This window comes from Camellia sinensis, chromosome 4, assembly GCF_055761805.1.
Source record: "Camellia sinensis isolate YWXY chromosome 4, ASM5576180v1, whole genome shotgun sequence".
Classification (NCBI taxonomy): Eukaryota; Viridiplantae; Streptophyta; class Magnoliopsida; order Ericales; family Theaceae; genus Camellia; species Camellia sinensis.
In genome coordinates, this window is record NC_138964.1 from 17418651 (window position 1) to 17443602 (window position 24952).

The 24952-nt window shown below is 36.7% G+C and overlaps 1 protein-coding gene across 1 annotated transcript; it reads left to right on the forward strand.

The window, feature by feature from the left end:
- The first annotated feature begins 18944 nt into the window (after positions 1-18944).
- Positions 18945-22258, forward strand: LOC145823608 (uncharacterized). Its single transcript, XM_082923097.1, has 4 exons — positions 18945-19094; positions 19245-19716; positions 21812-22132; positions 22254-22258. Exons 1-4 carry the CDS (start codon positions 18945-18947, stop codon positions 22256-22258), a joined length of 948 nt encoding a protein of 315 aa, XP_082779223.1.
- The last annotated feature ends 2694 nt before the right edge of the window (positions 22259-24952 follow it).

Below are 24952 nucleotides of genomic sequence, written 5' to 3' on the forward strand. Positions count from 1 at the left end.
ATTTTTTTATAACTATTTTAACCCAAACCATTTATGTCAAACAACTGCTCAAAACTACACTTATTTATTTATTTATTTATTTCACATACATTGGAATTTTTTGTAATTTTTCCACACAACATTTGGGAATTTTTTTTGATTACCTTTTTGGTGGGAAGAATTCTGTTTAGCCAGATTGCAAGTTGACTTGCTTTTTATTGTCAATTACATAAAACCATGCGTAGTGGATAAGTGGGATAATGCTAAACTACGTATGTGAGATGGCATTTATTTTTGGGCTCTCACATATCATGTTCTTTGTGTTTGACTAACATATGTTAATGTTAATTAAAGTTTTGTTTAGTTAGTGTTTTTTTTTTTTTTTTTTAATTTTAATTTTCTGTTGCCTTTCCGCATGTGAGTTTCATATCAGATTCGCTTTCAGTATTCAGGGGGAAGGAGGAAAGGGAATGGGTAGGCCAGCCCAACTTAATCGAACTATGGCCACTATTATCTTCAGAGTTTCCAACTCGGCCCACGCGGCCCAAATTTATCCGTGCTAAGTCAATTTCAGGCTTGCAAGATACATAAAAGGAGAACTTACTAACAAATCAAATTCAAAACTTATCTAATCTTAAAACAAAATATTTGCACCAATTAGTTTTATATATTTTTAATTGTTACCAAAAAAATCTTCTTCTTTTTTTTTTTTTTTTTTTTTTAAAATTTACGTTTACCGTCGGACTTCCGTCAGGGGGTCTCCGGAGACCCGCTAGGATGTTCAATACCACCAGGAAGTTGTCGGAGTATCACCAGAAGTTCACCGGAGTATTCTGAATATTAATGGAAGTCACTGGAATATACAGAATGTTCGCTGGACATTAAGAACATTGTTGGAAACTCATCGGATTGCACAGAATATTGCCCGAAAAAAAAAAAAGAATAAATGGAGCAATTAAAGCAAAAAACATAGCAAAATGTGCTAAATATTGATAAATTAAAAGAAAAAAAATGTAACGACAAAAAACAGCAACAATGGAAAAAAAAAACATATGTTATTTTTCAATTTTTGTAGGGTTTAAGTAAATAATCTCTAATATTGATTAAACTGAAAAGCAAGTTTTGAAACTGTAAAATGTTACAGTTTCAAAACAAAAATCTATTAAGCATTTATCCTTATTAATCAAATTGAAAAATATGTTATGAAACTGTAAAATTTTACAGTTCTAAAAAATATTATAAAACTAAAAAATTTTACAATTTTAAACCATGATTCATTCCAGCACCAAAAAAATTGAAATTGCAAAATTTTATAATTTTCACCGTCTGTAACTAAAACTCAAAAACAATTTGTTTAGAATTTGAAAATTTTCTCCATAAAACAGGAAAAGAGAAGTGTATAGCAGAAAAAATGTAAAAAAATTAACAGATCGAAGGAGAGAGGTAGATATAGAGAGAGAATTGTACTCTGACAATTATTTTTTGTTTAGATCTAACCGGATCTGATGTAGACCTACATCAGATCTAAGTGAATCTACTCATCTTCTTCGTCAGAAACATATCTTTTTCACCGTCGGTGAAGGTGAAGTAAGGAGTCGGTGGTTGCCCGTGAACCCCATGCTGGAAATGGTTATAAAATTCTAGGTAAAACTAAAATTTTTTCCTTAAGTTTGGTCTATTTTTTAGGTGGGCCCCATGCGTCGATTTTCACGAGTCAAAGTGGTAACGCGTTCTATGTCGCGTTGTGATTCACGTGGTATATTTGGTTGCTCAAAACCATTACCGAGTGAATGGGAAATTGAAGCCAAAGTGTGCTCTATGGAAATGGAGTTTTGGTGGAAATTCCTTAAGGTTGTAAAATGGCTTGTCCCACATTGATTTGGTGGGAAGTTTTGAATGAGTTTATAAGGCTTGGGTTTGGTACTTGGGGTGTGCCCCAAGGGGTACCCAAGTGTTTTAGAGGGGGAGGTTATGGACAAAATGGGCTAGACCCATTAGACCCAAAAATCACCACACACGTGCGCGAGCGCTGCCGTCCGTCCAGTCGGGTGGGCTGGGCTTAGGCACGGATGCGTGGTGTGAGGTTGGGTTGGGCTTGTTCGGTCCAATACAAACATTTGAATTTAATTTTATTTTGTTAAAATAAAATCCAGAATTCAAATTAAACCGGAATAAACTGATTTGGTTTTACTGTACATCCAAAGAGAGCCCTTCCCAAAATAAACTAGTTTGGTTTTTAACGTACATCCAAACAGGGCCCTCCCCGTTTTTGTATCTGTTTAAATTATGAACCCAACAGATTCAAATCTGTTTGAATTCAAAACCAACAAGTTTCATACCTGTTCAATTCAAAACCAATAGCCACCTTTACATCTATAAATAGACTAACCTCCCATTTGGATTTATCTCCAATTTTTGTACTCCATCATCTGCTATAAATCTCTGCATTTTGCTGTATTTATTTTCTGAAAGAAAGAGTGTAAACATTTAGTTTGTTCGTAACGCAAACAATTTATAGTGCTGCTATTGTTTGTAGTAGATCATTTCATCTTGGGAGATAGACGTCCAAATTTTGAAAGTACCGTGGAGAGGACGAATCTGTCTTAAAGACACAGTGTCAAACACTGGACTTGATCAGATTATAATTCGAACAAATTAAATCAAGTAAGTTATTTAATTTATTTTCAGTGTTATTGTTATTTATTTAAATCAGATTTTAATTTTGTTTTTGTAACAAAATAAAATCTGTTTTTATTTATTTTTTATTTCGAGTTTGATTTTTGTAATCAAACAAATTCTCTCATTTCCTTTATTTCTTTATATTCTGGTTGTTGTTTAGTACACAACATAATTTAATTTATTTAAATATAGCGACGATTGTCCAACAATCTTAAGACAGATTCGTATTTTGTTTTTGGTATCTTCATTGTATTTAATTTTCTATGTTTTCAAAGTAATATTCTGGTTGGAAAAACAAATAGTGATTTATGCTATTTGACAGATAGTAGTAATATACTGTCTCTTTTTTTTGAAAACTAGTAGTAATATACTGGTGTCATTAACAATTGCAGAATATTATTTGGTGTTACAGAAAATTATTTTGGTATTTTACTTTTCTAGTTTTAGTAACAAGGAAAATAAAATTATATTATTTTCTAGTTTTAGTAACAAAGAAAATAAAATTATTTTGTGTTTTAATTTATTTTCTGGTTTTGGTAACTAGAAAATTATTTTGTATTTTTTTTGATTTTTGTAATCCGATAGTTTTGTGGTATTTTATTTTCTAATTTCAGTAACAAGGAAAATAAAATTACAATATTTTCTAATTTTAGTAACAAGAAAAATAAAATGATTTTGTGTTATAATTTATTTTCTGGTTTTAGTAACTAGAAAATTAATTTGTGGTTTGTTTTTCTGATTTTTTGTAATCAGATATTATTTTGATATTTTATTTTACTAGTTTAAATAACAAGGAAAATAAAATTATTTTATGTTATAATTTATTTTTTGGTTTTAGTAACCAGAAAATTAATTTTGTTAATTTATCATAGTTCTTTTGACTTTATCGTAGTACATGGGAGAATTTGTTTCTGGAGTAAAATATTAATTTATAAACAAATTTCATTTTTATTACATAGAAACCTTTGTGGCAAGTTTAGTTTCTTTATTAGTTTTTTGAATCATTTTTAAATTTCTGTGTGTGGATCTGTAGTCGTGAATAGTTTCTGCATATGAGTCGGAATAATATATATATATATATTCACAAGGACTTTTGCATGCATATTTAATTAGTTTATTTATGTACAAATCAAACTTATTAAATGAAGGTATGTTTTGTCATTTTGGAGTTTAAAATTCAAAACGCATTGATTTTTATTTATGAGTTGAGAATATTTTTATTTCATGATACAAATTTTGGGATCATGCATGATTAATTTATTTTGTTAATTCATTATTTTTTAGTTAATACGTTTGATTTGCATGTATGATGTCAACTCAAATTATTTCTTAACAAAAATTTCATATGATTTGGAATGTTAAATTGATATGTTGATTAATTTGAGTTTTTCCAATCAATTTTGAATGGGTGTTTAAACACCAGAGAAATTTAAACGTGAAGATGTATGTAGTTAGATCGTTCCATTTAATTGAAAGTAAATTTAAGAAATCTTTTATGTTGATTATTAGTTTGTTTTGAATTTGTGACATGAGATGTCGTTAATTATTATTTTACTTGCGTAGTAGAATTTATTAAATCATGAACCATTTTATTAATATGGGGGTGTATCTCTTGCATTAGTTGAGATAATTTAATTTTCTTCTGTCACAAATATTTTTATGACAGTGACATTTATTTGTTATTGAGTTGCAAGAATATATACAATCAAATGGGTTTTTGAATTGTTTGATTCTTAGGCAAAATTTTTTATGAGGATATGATTTTGTCAAAACATTAATTCTGACTTGAGTAGTCATAATTATTTTGGTTTTTTCTTGAATTTGTTTTGAAATTCATTGATTTATATCAGAAGTAATAGGGGTGGTGAATATGATGCACCATTAGATGAATTTTGTGCACAACATGACATTATTCACCAAACTACAACCCCTTATTCTTCACAGCAAAATGGAATTGCTGAAAGGAAGAATAGAACCCTAAAAGAAATTATGAATGCCATGTTACTAAGTTCAGGCTTACCACAGAACTTGTGGGGGGAAGCAATATTGTCTGCTAATTATGTTCTTAATAGAATACCCCACAAGAAAACCAAAAGCATTCCTTATGAATTGTGGAAAGGTCGACCACCTTCCTACAAATACTTAAAAGTGTGAGGGTGTTTGGCTAAAGTTGAAGTTCCTATTCCTATTCCTAAAAAGACTAAGATTGGACCAAAAACAGTAGACTGTGTGTTTATTGGTTATGCTCAGTATAGTAGTGCATATCGGTTTCTGACTTATAAATCAGAAATACCTGATATAAATGTGAACACTATTATAAAGTCAAGGAATGTTGTGTTTTTTGAACATGTCTTTCCTTACAAGAAAGGACATGAATTAAGTTCATAGAAAAGAACTTATGATTGTACACAAAGTCAAGAGACTAATGACAATTAAACACAAGAGACTAGTAATAGTCTCGACCAACAGGATTTAACTGATGATGAACCAAGACGAAGTAAGAGAGCGAGAACATCAAAATCCTTTGGTCCAGATTTTCTGACATACCTATTAGAAAATAAACCTCAAAGCTTTAAGGCAGCAATGATAGGTCCTGAATCACCTTTGTGGAAAGAAGCTGTTAATAATGAAATTGAATCCATTATGCAAAATCACACTTGGGAATTGGTGGATCTTCCACCAGGTTCTAAACCTCTTGAATATAAATGGATATTCAAGAGAAAAATGAAAGCAGATGGTTCAATTGACAAGTATAAAGCAAGACTTATAGTTAAAGGTTACAGACAAAAGGAATGTTTGGACTATTTTGACACATATTCCCCTGTGACAAGAATAACATCCATTCGCATGCTTATTTCTATAGCAGCGTTGTTTAATTTAGAAATATATCAAATGGATGTTAAAATAGCTTTCTTAAACGGTGATCTAAATGAAGAGATCTATATGGAGCAACCCGAAGGGTTTGTAGTATCAGGGCAAGAAAAGAAAGTTTGTCGACTTGTAAAATCCCTTTATGGATTAAAACAAGCACCTAAGCAATGGCATGAAAAATTTGATCATGCAATGCTTACTAATGGGTTTAAGATAAACGAATGTGACAAATGCGTGTATGTTAAAAACACTGACCAAGGATATGTTATAGTTTGTCTTTATGTGGATGACATGCTTATCATTGGAAGCAGTCAAAATATGATCAAATCAACTAAGCAGATGCTTAACAAAAGATTTGATATGAAAGATATGGGGGTCGCAGATGTTATATTAGGAATGAAAATTATTAAAATATCTGACGGATATGCATTATCTCAATCACATTATATTGAGAAAATTCTTGGTAAATTTATCAAGGATGATATGAATTTAGCTAAAACACCTGTAGACATCAATCTTTATTTATTGAAAAATAAAGGTGATGCAGTGTCTCAGTTAAAATACTCCCAAATTATTGGAAGCCTAATGTACCTAATGAATTGTACTCGTCCTGATATAACTTATGCTATCAGTAAATTGAGTAGGTACACTAGTAACCCCGGAGAAGACCATTGGAAAGCGATCATTCGGGTTCTTAGATATGTAAGATTCACCCGTGATCATGGTTTGAACTTTACTCGATATCCAGCAGTACTTGAAGGTTATTGTGATGTAAATTGGATATCGGATACTAAAGATTCAAAATCCAAAAGTGGATATGTCTTTACTCTAGGAGGCGCTGCTGCTTCTTGGAAATCCACGAAACAAACATGCATCACACGATCCACAATGGAATCCGAGTTCATTGCTTTGGACAAAGCAGGAGAAGAAGCAAAATGGCTTCGTCACTTCTTAGAAGACATTCCAATGTGGCCAAAACCTGTGCCAGCTATTTACATTCATTGTGATAGTCAATCTGCAATAGGTAGGGCACAGAATCATATGTATAACGGTAAGTTACGACATATTCGTCGTCGACATAATACCATAAGGCAATTGTTGTGAAACGGAATAATCTCAATAGATTATATAAAATCTAAAGAGAATATTGCGAATCTGTTAACAAAAGGTTTGACAAAAGAGCTAGTGTATAGTTCATCGAAGGGGATGGGATTAAAGCCTATTACATAAGAGTCGTCATAATGGTAACCCTACTTATATGATTGGAGATCCCAAGAACTAAGTTCAAAGGGGCAACTAAATTATGTATGGCTCGCCAGAAATCACCAAAGGATTAAGTTCCTACCCATTCCTATGGTGAGAGTGATATCTGCAACATATGTTGTATGCAGGGGTATAAGGATAAGCTTTACTTTTAATGATTACTTATATCTTGATTAAGGCATAAAATCAAGACGAGTATAAGGAGATACTCACAATAAAAATCACCTATATGAGTGTCGAACTGGGGCCGGTTCTATGAGAATGCAAAAGGCTAAATTCTCTAGAAACACTCATGAAAACCAGGCGCGTTCAAGGCCAAAATGAACACAACAGTGAGAACCACGATGTATTAGAAGATATTTTGTGTGAAATCTATTGTCTTGGCTTACACAAACGGCTGAACAATTAAAGGCATCGCGTCCATTGGTTAGCTAGTAAGTCCAATAGGTTATCATTAGGGAAGGTTCAAGGCCGAAAGCTACATATCCTGATGCAAGATATTTTTGACTTATACTCTTTCGATAAAGTCTGTATATTGTTGCATTTCCGTTATCATCAAATTCCATTCATGTGGGGGATTGTTGGAAATGGTTATAAAATTCTAGGTAAAACCAGAATTTTTTCCTAAGTTTGGTCTATTTTTAGGTGGGCCCCATGCGTCGATTTTCACGGGTCAAAGTGGTAACGCGTTCTATGTCGCGTTGTGATTCACGTGGTATATTTGGTTGCTCAAAACCATTACCGAGTAAATGGGAAATTGAAGCCAAAGTGTGCTCCATGGAAATGGAGTTTTGGTAAAAATTCCTTAAGGTTGTAAAATGGTTTGTCCCACATTGATTTGGTGGGAAGTTTTGAATGGGTTTATAAGGCTTGGGTTTGGTACTTGGGGTGTGCCCCAAGGGTACCCAAGTGTTTTAGAGGGGGAGGTTATGGGCAAAATGGATTAGACCCATTGGACCCAAAAATCACTACACACGCCCGCACGCGCCGCCGTCCGTCCGATCGGGTAGGCTGGGCTGGGCTTGGGCGCGGATGCGTGGTGTGAGGTTGGGTTGGGCTTGTTCGGCACAATATTTGGTTTTTAACGTACATCCAAACAGGGCCCTCCCCGTTTTTGTATCTGTTTAAATTATGAACCTAACAGATTCAAATCTGTTTGAATTCAAAACCAACAGGTTTCATACATGTTCAATTCAAAACCAATAGCCACCTTTACATCTATAAATAGACTAGCCTCCCATTTGGATTTATCTCCAATTTTCGTACTCCATCCTCTGCTATAAATCTCTGCATTTTGCTGTATTTATTTTTTGAAAGAAAGAGTGTAAACACTTAGTGTGCTCGTAAGGCAAACAATTTGTAGTGCTGCTATTGTTTGTAGTAGATCATTTCATCCTGGGAGATAGACGCCCAAATTTTGAAAGTACCGTGGAGAGGGCGAATCTGTCTTAAGGACACAGTGTCAAACACTAGACTTGATCAGATTATAATTCGAACAAATTAAATCAAGTAAGTTATTTAATTTATTTTCAGTGTTATTGTTATTTATTTAAATCAGATTTTAATTTTGTTTTTGTAACAAAATAAAATCTGTTTTTATTTTTATTTTTTTTATTTCGAGTTTGATTTTTGTAATCAAACAAATTCTCTCTTTTCCTTTATTTCTTTATATTCTAGTTGTTGTTTAGTACACAACAGAATTTAATTTATTTAAATACAGTGAAGATTGTCCAACACCCCAATCGATGATAGTATCAGAAAGAGAAAGAGAAGAAACAAGACGTGATTGCCCATTGACGATCGCCGGAAATCAGAAAGAGAAAGAGACAGAGAAGAACAAAGGCAGAGAAGAAGAAGAAAAACGTTATAAGACTTTTGAGTATAAACAAAAGGTTGTGGGATTAAATAGGCCGCACCTTTTTCAAAGAGGACTTATTGGTAATTTACTCATAGATAATTGTGTTTTGAGAAGAGAAAGGAAAAGAAATTGAAAATCTGTTGTCTTCTATTAGTTTTGCATTCGTTGTCATCCGAAAGTATAAGAAAATTGAGAAAGTAAAAGCTTTTGTGACTAAATTCTATAAAAAGACATTTTTAAGCATTTTCAAATTTAGACAATACCTATTCTACAATACTTTGTTAATTAGGGACGTAAAACGAACAAAATTACTCGAGCACGACTTGTGTTTATCTCAATGAAAACTCATTTGAGATTGACCGTTATTTTAAAATGCCAAACTTGAGCATATCTTGAAATTTGTTAATTTTCAAAGCTCAAATCGAACTCGGTTCACATGCACTATAATAAACCAAACTACTCGAAATTAGTTAAATTGAAATTCATTTGAGATCAGCTTGAAAGGTAAATAAGTCAAATTTAAACTCAATTTAAAGCTTGATAATTTTTCAAATCAAATTTAAACAACCGACTACTCAACTTGCCTCATTGCGTTTATAGCCTATAATTAATCGATTCATTTAACTTTAGTAAGAGGTAGAATGTGACAGGAAAATGATTTTTGGGTACAAACAATGGCATTTCATTTTGTAAAAATAAGTGTTAGCCAAACAACGACAGATTTAGCTTCAACATAGGATAATTAGATTCCGTCAACAATCAAAAGTGAGGGGACAATCTTGCATTAGGCTTTTGTGGGGACTAATCATAGGTTTTTCTATTTACACCAAAAAAATCATTATACTCTTTACTTTTTTTTATTATTTTTTACAATTTTCTTTCTACATAAAACCACCTAAAACTCCTCAAATCCTAAAATTTCAAAATCTTTTTTTTAATATCACAAAAACCCCCGCCATTCACTGCCACCCCCTTTCCTCTTGTCGCCTTCTTCACTTTCTAACCCCCTTACCAATATCCCTTTCTTTCCTTTTCGCCTCCCCTCCCCACCCACACAACATTATCCCCCACCATTGCACCCTAGATCTACCATTGCCTAGCCCCTCAAAATCCTCTCTGTCACCTTTTACCCAAATTCACTACCTCACTATCTACCCTTATTTACTCTTCTAGATTTGAAAACCCTATTTCTATTTATCTCGCTCTCTCTCTTGCATGATGTAGTGAAGGATTAGGAAAAAGGCTGGGAAAATGGCAGGTTTGAGGTAGTGAGGGGCCGTAGTAGTAGAGAATAGGGAGGTAGAAGTGGGTTGCAATGGTAGCGGTATTAGGAAAGAAGTAGTTCATGGGGTTGGGGTTGGAGAGGTAGGGTGGGTTGAAAAGGAATTGGTTTGTAGTGGTTGGGCGGTTGGCTAGTGGTTGTCGCAATGAAGAAAGTGGTGGTTGTGGTATTCAAAAGTAGTGGTGGGATCGACATGGAGTTAGGATTTGAAAAGTTAAAAAGTATAAACAGAAGATGAAATTTAAGTATGATATTTATGAATGAGGATTTATTTGAAAATATGGAAAATAAAATAAAACAAAATTTTAAATTTTAAAAGAGATTTAATTAAAAAGGTGTAATGAGATATTTTTGTTTCGTAAATAAAAACGCCCTTAATCACATGACGTGTTGTGCATACAATAAAACTATTGCTCATAGAAAAATGGTTATTTACATCCTTCAAGTAATGGATATTATAGCTTATGTTTCGATTTGGCATGATTGTACCAAGCCGCCTTTGAAATATAAATTTCATATTGTTTAGGAATCATGGATCCATTAACTTGCTCAATTTGACCAATTCAATCTAATTCGATTGATTTTGAATGGATGCATGTCATTGGACGAACAGATACAAATGAAATATTTTAAAAATTTGGTAATACAATTCAAATGGCAGATCAACCATCTCGCACTTGTATGAACTCGATCTGCTCGTAAATAAAGTTCAAAACAAAAATAAAAAAAGAATTGTTAACAAGTAACAATATAAAGTAAAAATAATAAAATATATATTTTTGTAAAAATTGAAGACAATATCTTAAAAATATACATGTGTGGTACCATGGCCTATTATAAACAAATAATATATATTTTTCAAATTATTAGTTATTGGAGATTGTAAAAGTAATGAATTATAAGTTGAAAAAATTTCTAAAATTTGTAAAGTTCAACCCGCCAAACCGATCGCATCCATCCGCCAATCTACATAACCTGTTCAATCCGTATCTGCCAAATCGATGGATGGATGCAAATTGATTTTTTCTAATCCACCTAATTTCAGATGGATGACGGACAAGATATCACCCGACTCAACCCAATCCGCGATCACCCCTAATATTATTGGTCCATTTTGTCACTTTTTGATATTCCAAAATGATTGCCCATTTTGAAAATTCAAAACATAAAATTTTATATTATTCCAAAACTGCCATTTAAAAATGATTAAAAATATATATTTAATAATGATAATAAAAAGACAATATGGTAGGTCAATATCTTTTGATTTAATTTTAAAACAATAATTACATATCCTCTTGAAAAGTTAGAATTTTCAAAAAAAATGGACCAACATTGTGCGACAAAAAGAGTAATATTTACATTCATGCTACAGACCCAACAAAATGACCGACTCAATTATCGAAAGACACATTTGGCACCAAGGATCCTCTAGAGTGAAATTTTCCTAAAGTTTCCTAGAGTGTTACATTGTGTTGTTGAGATTTATTGGCAAGTCACATCAGAAAAATTGATGTGACTTGTCAGTAAATCTCAACCACACAATATAGCACTCTAGGAAACTTTAGGAAAAAATCACTCTAGAGGATCCTTGGTGTGCCTCGAGGCCTCTGAATTCTTTTGTGCTTCGGCTTGATTTGTAGACCGAATCTTGTTTTCTCTTCCTGGAGGGAGGGAGTGGTCTTGTAGACCATCTCTTTGTGGTCGTAGGCCACTTTTTGTGGTCATAGGTCACTTTTCCTATTTAGATACTAGTTCTCGATTTTTAGAGCCTTTGGCCGCGTGCCTTGTCTCGAGACCGCTTAACGTTCTCCGTTTGGCGTGGTTTTTGAACCACACCTTGTTGCCTCTGCCTAGAGGGACACTATGGTCCGGGAGACCACTTTTGTGGTCGCATACCACTTTTGGTGCTCGTCAGCTAGTTTTCGGGACTTTCGGCCGCATGCTTTGCCTCCCGATCTCTCGTCTTGCATCCGTTTTAGTTTGTTTTTGGTACAAACCTTGTTTTCCTTGTTTGGAAGGTGGTACAAGGGTGGGAGACCAGTATTTCTCCTGGTTGACCACTTCTTCCTCTGCCAGCCGATTTTCTGGTCGGACAACTGGCTTTCTTGGTCTTTGGGGCATCTTTTTTGGTCGACCACCACACCACTGCATTGTTTTCATGCCCCGGACTCTCTCCCACCATGGCCGACTAGTTTTTGCTCTCAGAGGCCACTTGAAGTGGTCGGCGACCACTTTAAGTAGCAGGCCGACCACTTCAAGTGGTCGACTGCTTTTTGACACTTTTTTGGAGATATTTTTGGTCAGCTGGCACAGCTGGAGGACACCAGAGCTATCCTCCATACACGTGTATGGAGGCATTGCCTTGGTGCTTAGCTTCTCCTAGAAGCTTTGCCTTTCCTCTTCTATAAGAGGGAGGCTCCTCCTCCCTCCTCTAGGTTCAGAAAAACTCCCTTGAGTTATACATATAACCTATATCTATACTTCTTCATTTTACTCTTATTTTGTGTTCAAAAGTGTAGTTTTGTCTTGCTTTTTCACACAAACACACACTCAAACACTATCCTTTTTCTACTGAGGTGCTTATGAGCTGGTTTTGGTGTTCTTGGGTTGCTTTGAGCTTGAAAAAGTTGCTGGAGTTGCAGCTTTAAAGAAGGTCTTCAAGGGTGAGTCTTTGACCTTTAAAACCCCCATTTTTGCTTGAGATTTTGGCCCCTTTTACATACTTTTTTAAGCTTAACTTCCTACTACAAAAAGTACTATTTTTGCGTGCTTAAAATAATTGTTTAAGGTCACTTTTTCGTTTGGGGTGATTTACTCCCTCTTAGGCCTTGTTTTGAGACATCCCTTTAGGCTCTTGGTGAAGCCTTTGCATGACCTTTCTACCACTGAAATTCAGAGGATTTTCAGTGATGGAAAGGTGGTTTTGGTGTCCTAAATAGGAGAGGGTCATCCCCTCTCCTTGTATTTTGTTTACTTGCTTCATGTGCCTCATGTTTGAGCATCTTCGATAAGCTTTTGTTAGCTTGTTCTTAGCTTGTATTTGTGGTTATTTTACTGAGGCATACAACTGTTTTTGCTTTCTTTGGTCACTTCATGCATGGTTGATACACTTGTAGTGTAAATCACACAAACTAGCTTTACGTGCTTCATGAAATAGCATGTCATTCCATCTTCTTTTCTTTCCATTTCAACATGTTTTCGGTGATGTTTTGCCATGTCATGACTCTATTTTGGTTTGGTTTGGTTTGGTTGGCCCTTGCATGCTCCATACACTTGTAGTGTAGTTCCATGAAATAACCTAACATGCATCATGTTGTAACATGTCATTTTAGCATACTTTTGGCTTAGCTTTGAGAAGACTTTGTTCAGGTTTTAGCATGTTTAAGGTCTAATTTGTGTTGTCTTGGCCATGCATGACTTGCTTTGTATAGCTATAGTTCAACCTAACTTGTTAGCTTTGTGTGTTGAGTCCTCTAGCATGCATTACTTGGACTATTTCAATGATTTAGCATCATTTATTATGTGATTTCAGTCCATGTTTATGGTCATGTATTCACATTAAACACTCATTCAATGCGTTGGAGGGTTTACCCCTTTATGCCTTAACATGAACCATTGTGTATGCCTTCATGCCTTAGCTTGCGAGCTCTCATTTCAGTGTGTTTTTGGGGTTATTATGCCATGATTTAACTCTGATTTTTAGTGGTTAAGTCATTTCATGCTTGGTTTTAATAGGTGTAGTGTAATCCACCTTATTTGCCTTGTATGCATCATGTCTTATGCCCTTCATGATAGCTTATTTTGGCTTCCTTCCATGCATGTTTTAGACTCATTTTAACATGTTCTAGGACTGTTTTGGGTTGCCTTGGTCACATGCTTCATGTTTTGTATACTTGTAGTACAAATGCTCTTGTTTGCCTCAAGCTTTGAGCACCATTGCATGCTTCACTTGTGTTGTGTACATGATTTGACATCACTTAACATGACATTTCAGAGCATTTAGCATTGCCATGTTCCTACCTCAATCATGCTTTAAGTGCCTTTGAGTGTTATGCATTGTTGCCTAGTTCATGGCTTAGCTTGTATGCTTGCATGCCTAGGTATTTGAGCCCTTATCTCAGCATGTTTAGGTCCTTATTTTGACCTACTTGAGCTCTGTCCATGCTTAGTTCATGCATTTGTGCCATGTATTGCATGCCTCATGTGTAGTCCTCTTTGCTTGTCTTAAGCTTTAAGGACCATTGCATGCCATGCTTGTGTTGATTAAGTGATTTGGCATCATTTCTTGTCTAATTTCAGTGCACTTAGTGTTACTACACTTCCATGCTTTTTACTCTTTAAGTGTTCTTGAGAGTTGCACCTTGGTGCCTTAGTTGGTGAGCCAATTGGCATGCATGCTTGTATGTGTTTTCGGTGCCTTCATTTTAGCATTATGGCCGTTGTTTTGGCATGACTGAGGTCTGTCTTTTTCAGTTTAAGTCCATTGAGTATATGGTTTGCATGTTGTTGCATGTTTGGTGCATTGCACATTGTTGCCCTTGTTGCATTGCATTGTGCATGCATGCATTACATTGTGTTAAGAACCCTCATGATTGCCTTGCATTGAGCATGCCATCTAGTTCTTAGCATTTAGCATTTAGCATTGTGTATGCCATGTTATGCCTTGCATTGTGTATGCTAGGTTGCTAGTTGCATCAAGTATGCCATGTAGTTACATGTTCGCATGCTAAGGTTGCATTACATAGCATTGTGCATGCCATGTTTCTTGCTTACATTGTGTTTGGAATAGGTGTTAGTCCAAACACGGGAAACGAGAGACGTTTCATACTTAAAGTGATGAAATGTGCTTCAATTCCCGTTCGCCGATGCTCTTGATCATACATGATAGAGTTCTAGGCCTTATGCATTTACTTGTGCATTCATTTCATATTGAATTGTGCAACTTCGCCTCTCGGCCATCATGCGTTGAAATGCGCGATTGGTGACCCGAGGGTCGAGAATCACACTCCTTTGAGTTCATGACATGATAGGGAGGGTGGTTGTGCACACATATCTTGCAAATACATTGCCATGCCCTTTCTTGCTTTTTGTTGCAGCAAATTGCAATTCAGCAGCAACAACTGGCCGGCCAGCCAGAAAAACTAGCTGGCCGACTACTTTTCTGGTTTTTCAACAACCAAAAGTGGTCGGCAGGCATCTGGAGAGACCAAAAGTGGTCGGCCACTCTCCCACAAGACTCCCAAGGTGAAGTTTCAGCTTTCTGGAGCTTGGTGCAAGTTTCTGAGAACAAATGAAAACATAGGCAAATCGGGGCATCGCATTGGATTTTCGAATGAGGCGACCAAGCATGCATCCAGTCTTCTCCCTCCGAGAACCTCTTGTTTTACTGTTTTCCTTAGCTGCCATGCTTAGATAACTAGTTTACGCTTTGGTTTGTACTTTAATTAGTTAATGCGTTAGCTATTCAATTCGTTTTGTAATAATTAGTTAACTAGGATTAGTTAATTAATTTGTTGTGTAATAATTAGTTTAATTAGCTAGTTAGCTTCTTATTCGGTCTCTCCTTCGAGAGAGCCATGTGTTGTAATAAGCGTGCATGTGTGTGATGTATGCCTTCCAACCTCCATTTCTTTCTCCCTTTTACTTAACTGCTTACGATGGTTAGTTTTAAGACATATTTCGTTTAGCATACCTTATACTCGCATGTTTGCATCATGCATCTATATTGCATGCACCGAGCTCGGCGCATCATACTAACTGCATTGTATTTCAATACATTTATTTGAATACGTGTATCAAGTTGCATTTCACATGACACGACTAGAATAGCCGAGCCTATCTTAGCTACATCTTCGCATGTGTTGCATTAGCCATCTTAACATGAACTAGGATCATGTATGATTTCTAACTAGTTCTTTGTTTTGGCTCGAAGTACACTGTGAGTGTTTACGCTTTAGCATACTGCATGTGTGTTAATGTTGCCATGTTAGCATGCTTGCCATGAGGCTAACTGTTTATTTTCTATAACTGCTTGAATGCCTGTGGGTGAAGGTTGAATTGCTTGAATTGGAACAATTCATTGAAATCCACATTTTAGCCTACTTGCGAGTAGCAAACTTCAAACCATTTTCCAAACAAACGGATATGCGATGTTTCGTTCCAAATTAGGTGATCTAGTCTATACTTGTTTGCTGTGTGCATCACGTAGTAAGACTAGCTAATTAATCGGAATAAGAGCACATGTGTTTTCAAAAACAAGATATCATGCTTAGTACAGGCCGATCTTTGATCGGGCGAGCGGGGGTGCTCATTAAATAACCTTCCCCAATCGTACCCAAGTTCCTGAGCCGAGGCAACTGTAATAACCCCGACCTCCGATTAATGCTAAACCATGATTATTTATGCCTAACAGTAATTTAGAAGGAATCCAGAATTAAATTGCATATGTATTGTATTATCTTTGTGTTTTTATCTGTTTGCCATAAAATGATCTGTTCATGTTTTGACTTTGAACTGCGAACTGAAAGCCTTATCGGTGATCGATTCAGAAATTGATTAATGTTTTATACTAATTAGAATTTATGTGATTTTATGATAAATTTAAGTGAAATTTGATTTGGTATGATTAAATTAGATTATATAATGCTAAATTGCATTACTTCAAGTTAATTACCTAATTGCCACTTAGTGGGCCACTTCTGAGAGCCTTTTTTGGAACTTATTGTGCATCTTCCTATCATCCATTTCTTGACCAAACCGTGGGAGAGAGCTAGGGATACGAGAAAGTTTGGTTTCAACAAAATCCCTTGGAGAATTGGAATAATTGAAGAGTATTTTGCATATTTGAGCTTCTAGGCTTGGAATTCAAGACCTAAGGTAGGAGAATCATCTTCTTGATTGTGCATTTAAGTTATACCTTGCATGGTCCATGGTAAAAAATTGAAGATTAAAGTCAAGAATTCGTTGAAAATGTTGAATTGAGGCTTAAATCATGCATGCATGTTCATATCTTAGCATTTTGAAGTGTCTTCATGGAAGTTCTTGCATGCAAGCCCATATTCTAGCCTTTGTCCATGAATTCATCATGATTTTGAGCTCAATCTTACATTTGGTCATGTTTTAGAGCATTGGATTTAAAATGAACACTTGCATGTTAAGCTCTTGTTTTGTTCTTGAAGTTCTACTTGTAATTGTGTTTAATTGACTCACCTTTGGGCATTGATTTTACAAATTGATCTTTGAAACATCTTATACTATGAGTTTACAAGTGTTTTTCAGAAAATGGGCCCAAAGGGTTGAGATTTGAGGTGTTGAATGCTTGGTTTGAGCTTGGGAAGCAAATATGAAAATTCCAGAATTTGGCTTCCTCACTCGAGCGAAGGATTCCACGCTCGAGCGAAGGAATGGTGGCTCGAGCGTAAATTGCAAGCTCTTAGTTTTTTGGTGCACGCAGACGCACGCTCGAGCGAGCATCGAGCGTAAAATTTCAACAACCAGTACTTTTGCATTTTTACAGACCGCTCGAGCGAAGGAGTCTACGCTCGAGCGACCCCTCTGTTTTGACAAGCTCGCTCGAGCGAAGGAAGCCACGCTCGAGCGAGACCCCTATTTTCAGCAAGTTTTGAAAAATATTTTCCAAGGCATCTTTGCATCCTCATTCCATCCTAGGCATTCCTAGGCCATGTTTAAGACTCTTTAGTGAGGATTTAAGATTATAAACACACTAAGAACCAACGACATAAGGTTTGTGCAATTAGAATGTGTGTTTCAAGTGTGTGTCCGTTATGTGTTATGTAGGTCACGTGCCGCGTATCGTGTGATCAATCTGCTCCGTCTGTCTGTTTCAAGGCCAACTGTGAGTAATAACTTAGTAAAGTTATGTTCAAACTGTATCTACTTTTTGTGTGACAAAACAAGATCTGTTTTCCGAAATGATATGTTATGTACAAGGAATGATTGTTCAATTTCTGATATGTATTCGTGACATCCTTAGCATCATGTGATATCTGTTAGCTGTTACCCGGTATCAGAGGTTCCTTTATGGAACTTATTTCTGTCTACACTCTATTACCTGTACTGGAGGCCCTGTCACGGGGGCTCAGCTTCTGTTCTGTTGCCCGGATCCAGAGGTTCCTTTATGGAACTGGTTATTCGTAACCTCACGTGTATATGTTCTGTTCTGTTCTGTTCTGTTCTGTTAATGCTAATGGATGTGTCACATAAACTTAATCATGACTTATGATTTCTGTCTGTATATGATCTGGACAAATGATGAATTTGATACAAATTTGAATTATGATTTCGGAATCTATACGAACTCATTCATTGAAACCTTTTACTCTATTATTATTCATTGAGCTTTCGCTCACAATTTATATTATGTTTGTAGGTGAGCCGGCACATGACCAGGGCCAGAGTTGACGGCATTCTATTTTGTTTTTGTCAGCCAACTGTTGTGCCTCCCGAGGAGGTTCCGAACGAAGCCTAAAGCCATGGCTGTTTTTGTATTCACGCTAGTCTTTGTGTATGCTCTGTAAAGTCAGGTCTTGGGAAGTACATTCTGTAAATACCTTGTAAATATTGTGTATCTGGACTAGCATGTTTATATACACATATAAATAAGTTTTGAAATGCTCTGTCCCATGTACGTTATTACAGCTCATTGGACCTTGTCTATTTTGTAATATTACTTTCGCAGCCCCTTATTATTTGCTAATCTGTTCAGAGGCCTTTGGTAATCCACGGATTACTGGCTGGTTACGGTGCTAAACCTACAGGGGCGGGTTTGGGTCGTGACAGAGTGGTATCAAAGCACGTGTTCTACCACACACACAGGTTCGTATGAGCTTAGGATGTAATAGTAAGAGTTAGGGGCATTCCATTTGCATGTGTGAGTGTGTGGTAATGCAACTGAATATGGAAACTGAATGTACATTTGAATCAAATGAATTGAAGGAAACGAATAAGATTATGCCTGCGTTTATTATCATTTGATGCCTGCATAGTAAGATGGAGAATGCAAGGGGAAGTGGTGAAAGTGAATCTTCAGAGGCTCGCATGGGCCGAATGGAACAGATGTTAGCAGCATTGACTGAAACCTTGACACAACAACAGAGACAACAACCTTTGCCCCCTCCGCCTCCACCGGCACAGGCCGAGGCAGATAATAATGACATCATCAATCTGACACAGAAATTCATGAAAATGAAACCGCCAACATTCTATGGTGGAATTGAACCTTTGAAAGCTGAGACGTGGTTGCTTGAGATGGAAAAATTGTATGAAGTATTTCCTTGTTCTGAAACTCAGAAATTCCTCCTAGCCACCTACACTTTGAAAGATGAAGCCCGCAGGTGGTGGTTACTGATCCGAAGTGGCAATGGAAATATGATATGGGCACAGCTTAATGTTATCTTCTACGACAAGTATTTTCCCCAATGTTTCAGGGATCGGAAAGTGTCTGAATTTCAGGAACTCAAACAGGGAAGAATGTCTGTGGCAGAATATGAAGCTAAATTCACCGAATTGGCACGGTTTGCTCCACATATGGTGGATACCGATTATAAGAAAGCACGAAAGTTTGAAGGTGGATTGGATTTAGAGGTGTTTGATCGAGTAGGCGTCCTGAAATTGCCTACTTATGTGGAAGTTCTAGACAGAGCCTTAATGGCAGAGGCCATCCTAGTCACCATGAAACAAAGTAAAGCCCCAGCAACTACAGCAACTGAGTGGAGAGGAAAACGATCCGGGTTTGGTTTTAAAAGAGGCCGGTCCTTTGTCAGTAAGAAGCAAAACACAGGGACTTCGAACAGCTCGAGTTAGAGTAGTGGGTCTATTCCGGTCTGTTCTGATTGTGGTAAAAGGCACAGGGGTGTGTGCTACCGAGTGTCCGGTGCTTGTTTCCGGTGTGGCCAGCCAGGTCATGTAGTGAAAGATTGCCCGCTCAGGTCTGAGACTACTAGCCATCCTGCAGCAAGTTCAGCGTGATCCGCTTCTGTGGCCAAAACCAATACCAAAGCCAATATTGGGAAAGAACCTCTGAGACAAGGCTGAGTGTTTGCCTTAGTACCCGGTGACGTACCGAACACCTATACTGTGGTGTCAAGTACACTCCCTATATGTTCTCAAAATGCATGTGTACTGATAGATTCTAGTTCTACACATTCCTTTGTATCGCATGCTTTTTCTTGAAAATTGACTAGACCATTAGAACTTATGGCCTATGTGTTATTTGTGTCTACGCCATCTAGGGATTCTATGATGTGTGCTCATGTTTATCCAGCATGTGATGTTATGATTGGCGATATGATGTTATATGTGGACTTATTAACCTTGGACATTAATCATTTTGATTGTATTTTAGGGATGGACTGGTTGACTAAATACTGTGCTACCATTGACTGTGCAAATAAACCTGTTGTGTTTAGACCACCGGGTATGCCTGAATTTACTTTTATTGGGAATGGGGTAGTTCCTCCCCCATATTTGATTTCGGCTGTGAAAGCTGTAAAACTCCTTAGAAAGGGATGTAAGGGTTATCTGTGTTGTATATTGACTGCACCATCTGACAGTACTACTATAGAAGCAATCCCTGTTGCTTGTGAATTTCCCGATGTGTTTCCGACTGACTTACCTGGGGACTTAGTTGATAGAGAAATTGAATTCATTGTTGAGGTGTTTCTGGGGATACAACCTATTTCCAAGACTCCCTATAGAATGTCTACCTCTGAATTGAAAGAATTGAAAACCCAACTTCAGGAACTGTTAGATAAGAAATTTATCCGTCCGAGTACTTCACCTTGGGGTGCTCCAGTTTTGTTTGTCAAAAAGAAGGATGGATCTTTAAGATTGTGTATAGATTACCAAGAACTGAACAAAGTGACTATCAAGAATAAATACCCTCTGCCCCAAATAGATGACTTGTTTGATCAACTTCAAGGTGCCCAAGTGTTTTCCAAAATTGACCTCAGGTCCGGGTATCATCAATTAAAGGTTAGAGATAAGGACATAGAGAAAATTGTGTTCCGAACTAGATATGGACATTATGAATTTTTAGTAATGCCGTTTGGGATGACCAATGCACCTGTAGCTTTCATGGATCTTATGAATAGGGTGTTTAAATCATATCTGAATGACTTCATTGTTGTATTTATTGATGACATTTTGATTTATTCTAAAGACAGGGAAGAACATGAGAACCATCTTGCAGATTTTGAGATAAAAGAAATTGTATGCTAAATTGTCCAAGTGTGAATTCTGGCTTGACAGTGTGGCATTTTTGTGACATGTAATCAACAAGGATGGAGTTTCTGTTGACCCTCAGAAAATTGAAGCTGTCGTGGATTGGCCTAGACCGACAAATGTGATAGAAGTCCGAAGTTTTCTGGGACTTGCATGTTACTACCGGAGGTTTGTTAAAGACTTTTCCAAGCTTGCCATGCCATTGACTCAGTTAACTCAGAAAAATGTGCCATTTGACTGGAATGAACAAAGAGAGGCAGCTTTCCAAGAGTTGAAAACCAGGTTAGTGACTACACCAATCTTAACCTTGCCTAATAGTACTGAAACCCAAGTGTACAGTGATGCTTCCTATAAAGGCTTGGGGTGTGTACTAATGCAAAACGGAAGGGTGATTGCCTATGCTTCTAGACAACTTCGACCTCATGAAAAGAATTACCCAACACATGATCTTGAATTAGCGGCTGTCGTGTTTGCTTTGAAAATATGGCATCACTATTTGTATGGGGTAACTTGCGAGGTGTATACAGACCATAAAAGTTTGAAATATTCCTTCACCCAAAAGGAATTGAACATGAGACAGAGACGATGGTTAGAACTAATCAAGGATTATGATTTGCAAATCTTGTATCATCCAGGAAAGGATAATACCATAGCAGATGCCTTGAGCCAAAAATCCAGTGCGAATTTGTCATGTTTGTTATCCAACCGAAAAGAATTGTTGACTGACCTAGAACAAGATGGGCTATTAACTGCTATTGCTGCTCAACCTACAATTCTTGATGAGATCAAACAGAAACAGTGCGAGGATGAATACCTGAAAAAGATCACGGAGGAATTTGATTCAAAGCCGAGGCCAGGATTTGTGTTTGAGAATGATGTGTTGAAATTTCAGAACCGTCTTTGTGTGCCCGATTGTTATGATTTGAGGAAACATGTTATGATCGAAGCTCACAATAGTAAATTTGCTATGCATCCGGGGAACACGAAGATGTATCATAATTTGAAATAGAATTTTTGGTGGCCTGGAATGAAAAAAGTATTGTCGATTTCGTGGTTAGATGTCTACATTGCCAACAGGTTAAAGTTGAACACTAACGACCCGCTGGTTTGCTACAACCACTCCCAATACCGGAATGGAAATGTGGGCACATTACCATGGACTTCATTGTGGGATTGCCTCGTTCTTCTCGAGGTATGGACTCTATCTGGGTTATAGTTGACCGTTTAACTAAGTCTGCTCATTTTCTGCCTGTCAAACTATTTATAACGCTGATAAATTGGCCAATATCTATATGATTGAAATTGTGAGATTGCATGGAGTGCCAGTATCTATTGTGTCTGACAGGGACTCAAAGTTTGTATCAAGATTTTGGCAGAGTTTGCAACAGGCTTTGGGGATTGAATTGAGACTGAGCAGTGCCTATCACCCACAGACAGATGGCCAAACTAAACGAACGAACCAAACTCTGGAGGATATGCTCAGAATGTGTGTGTTAGACTTCCAAGGGAATTGGGAGACCTACTTGCCATTAGCTGAATTTGTGTACAACAACAGTTACCATTCAAGCATTAGAATGGCTCCTTACGAAGCTTTGTATGGAAGAAAATGTCGTTCTCCGATATGTTGGGCTGAAGTAGGTGATAGACCTTTGTTGGGACCGAAACTTGTGCAAGAAACAACTGAGAAAGTGAAACTGATGCAGCAGCGTCTGAAAACTGCACAGAGTCGGCAGAAGAGCTATGCCGATGTTCGAAGAAGAGAGAGGGAATATGAAGTTAGGGACCACGAGTTCATAAAGGCGACCCCGATGAAGGGTCAAACTCGGTTTGGTGTTAAGGGAAAATTGGCGCCAAGATATGTTGGACCTTATGAAGTCCTCGAAAAGATCAATCCGGTATCGTATCAGGTAGCCTTATCTCCAGTAATGGAACACATGCAAAACGTCTTTCATGTATCGATGCTACGAGAATATTTGAGGGATCCACTCCACGTCATTGAACCGACGCATGTGCTTTTGAAAGATGACTACACTTATGAGGAAAAACCTATCCAGATTGTGAATCGCCGGATCAAAAAGTTGAAAAATAAAGAAATACCATTGGTAAAAATTGATTGGCAAAACCATAGAGGAACCTATGCAACTTGGGAAACCGAGGAGGACATGATGAAGAGATATCCAGATTTGTTCCCATTGGACCCAATGTTGATTTCAAATGAAGGTAATTCGAGTTTGGAGGACCAAACTCTTTTAAGGGGAGAAGACTGTAATAACCCCGACCTCCGATTAATGCTAAACCATGATTATTTATGCCTAACAATAATTTAGAAGGAATCCAGAATTAAATTGCATATGTATTGCATTATCTTTGTGTTTTTATCTGTTTGCCATAAAATGATCTGTTCATGTTTTGACTTTGCGAATTGCAAGCCTTATCGGTGACTGATTCAGAAATTGATTAATGTTTTATACTAATTAGAATTTATGTGATTTTATGGTAAATTTAAATGAAATTTGATTTGGTATGATTAAATTAGATTATATAATGCTAAATTACATTAGTTCAAGTTAATTACCTAATTGCCACTTGTGGGCCACTTCTAAGAGCCTTTTTTGGAACTTATTGTGCATCTTCCTATCATCCATTTCTTGACCAAACTGTGGGAGAGAGCTAGGGATAGGAGAAAGTTCGGTTTCAACAAAATTCCTTGGAGAATTGGAAGAATTGAAGAGTAATTTGCATATTTGAGCTTCTAGGCTTGGAATTCAAGACCTAAGGTAAGAGAATCATCTTCTTGATTGTGCATTTAAGTTATAACTTGCATGGTCCATGGTAAAAAATTGAAGATTAAAGTCAAGAATTCGTTGAAAATGTTGAATTGAGGTTTAAATCATGCATGCATGTTCATATCTTAGCATTTTGAAGTGTCTTCATGGAAGTTCTTGCATGCAAGCCCATATTCTAGCCTTTGTCCATGAATTCATCATGATTTTGAGCTCAATCTTACATTTGGTCATGTTTTAGAGCATTGGATTTAAAATGAACACTTGCATATTAAGCTCTTGTTTTGTTCTTGAAGTTCTACTTGTAATTGTGTTTAATTGACTCACCTTTGGGCTTTGATTTTACAAATTGATCTTTGAAACATCTTATACTATGAGTTTACAAGTTTTTTCCAGAAAATGGGCCCAAAGGGTTGAGATTTGAGGTATTGAATGCTTGGTTTGAGCTTAGGAGGCAAATTTGGAAATTCCAGAATTTGGCTTCCTCGCTCGAGCGAAGGATTCCACGCTCGAGCAACCATCGTTTGTTCAGAGCTTTGCTCAAGCGAAGGAATGGTGGCTCAAGCGTAAATTGCAAGCTCTCAGGTTTTTGGTGCACACAGACGCAAGCTCAAGCGACGAGACCTACGCTCGAGCGAGCATCGAGCGTAAAATTTCAACAACCAGTACTTTTGCATTTTTACAGACTGCTCGAGCGAAGGAGTCTACGCTCGAACAACCCCTCTATTTTGACAAGCTCGCTTGAGCGAAGGAAGCCACGCTCGAGCGAGACCCCTGTTTTCAGCAAGTTTTGAAAAATATTTTTCAAGGCATCTTTGCATCCTCATTCCATCTTAGGCATTCCTAGGCCATGTTTAAGACTCTTTAGTAAGGATTTAAGGTTAGAAACACACTAAGAACCAACGACATAAGTTTTGTGCAATTAGAATGTGTGTTTCAAGTGTGTGTCCGTTATGTGTTATGTAGGTCACGTGCCGCGTATCGTGTGATCAA

Coding starts and splice junctions, on each gene's coding strand:
- LOC145823608 (XM_082923097.1), top strand. CDS start 18,945: ATGGAGAATGCAAGGGGAAGTGGTGAAAGTGAATCTTCAGAGGCTCGC. Junction 19,095..19,244: donor CTCCACCGGCACAGGCCGAG/GCAGATAATAAT, acceptor TCTGAAACTCAG/AAATTCCTCCTAGCCACCTA. Junction 19,717..21,811: donor AAGAGGCCGGTCCTTTGTCA/GTAAGAAGCAAA, acceptor TGTATCATCCAG/GAAAGGATAATACCATAGCA.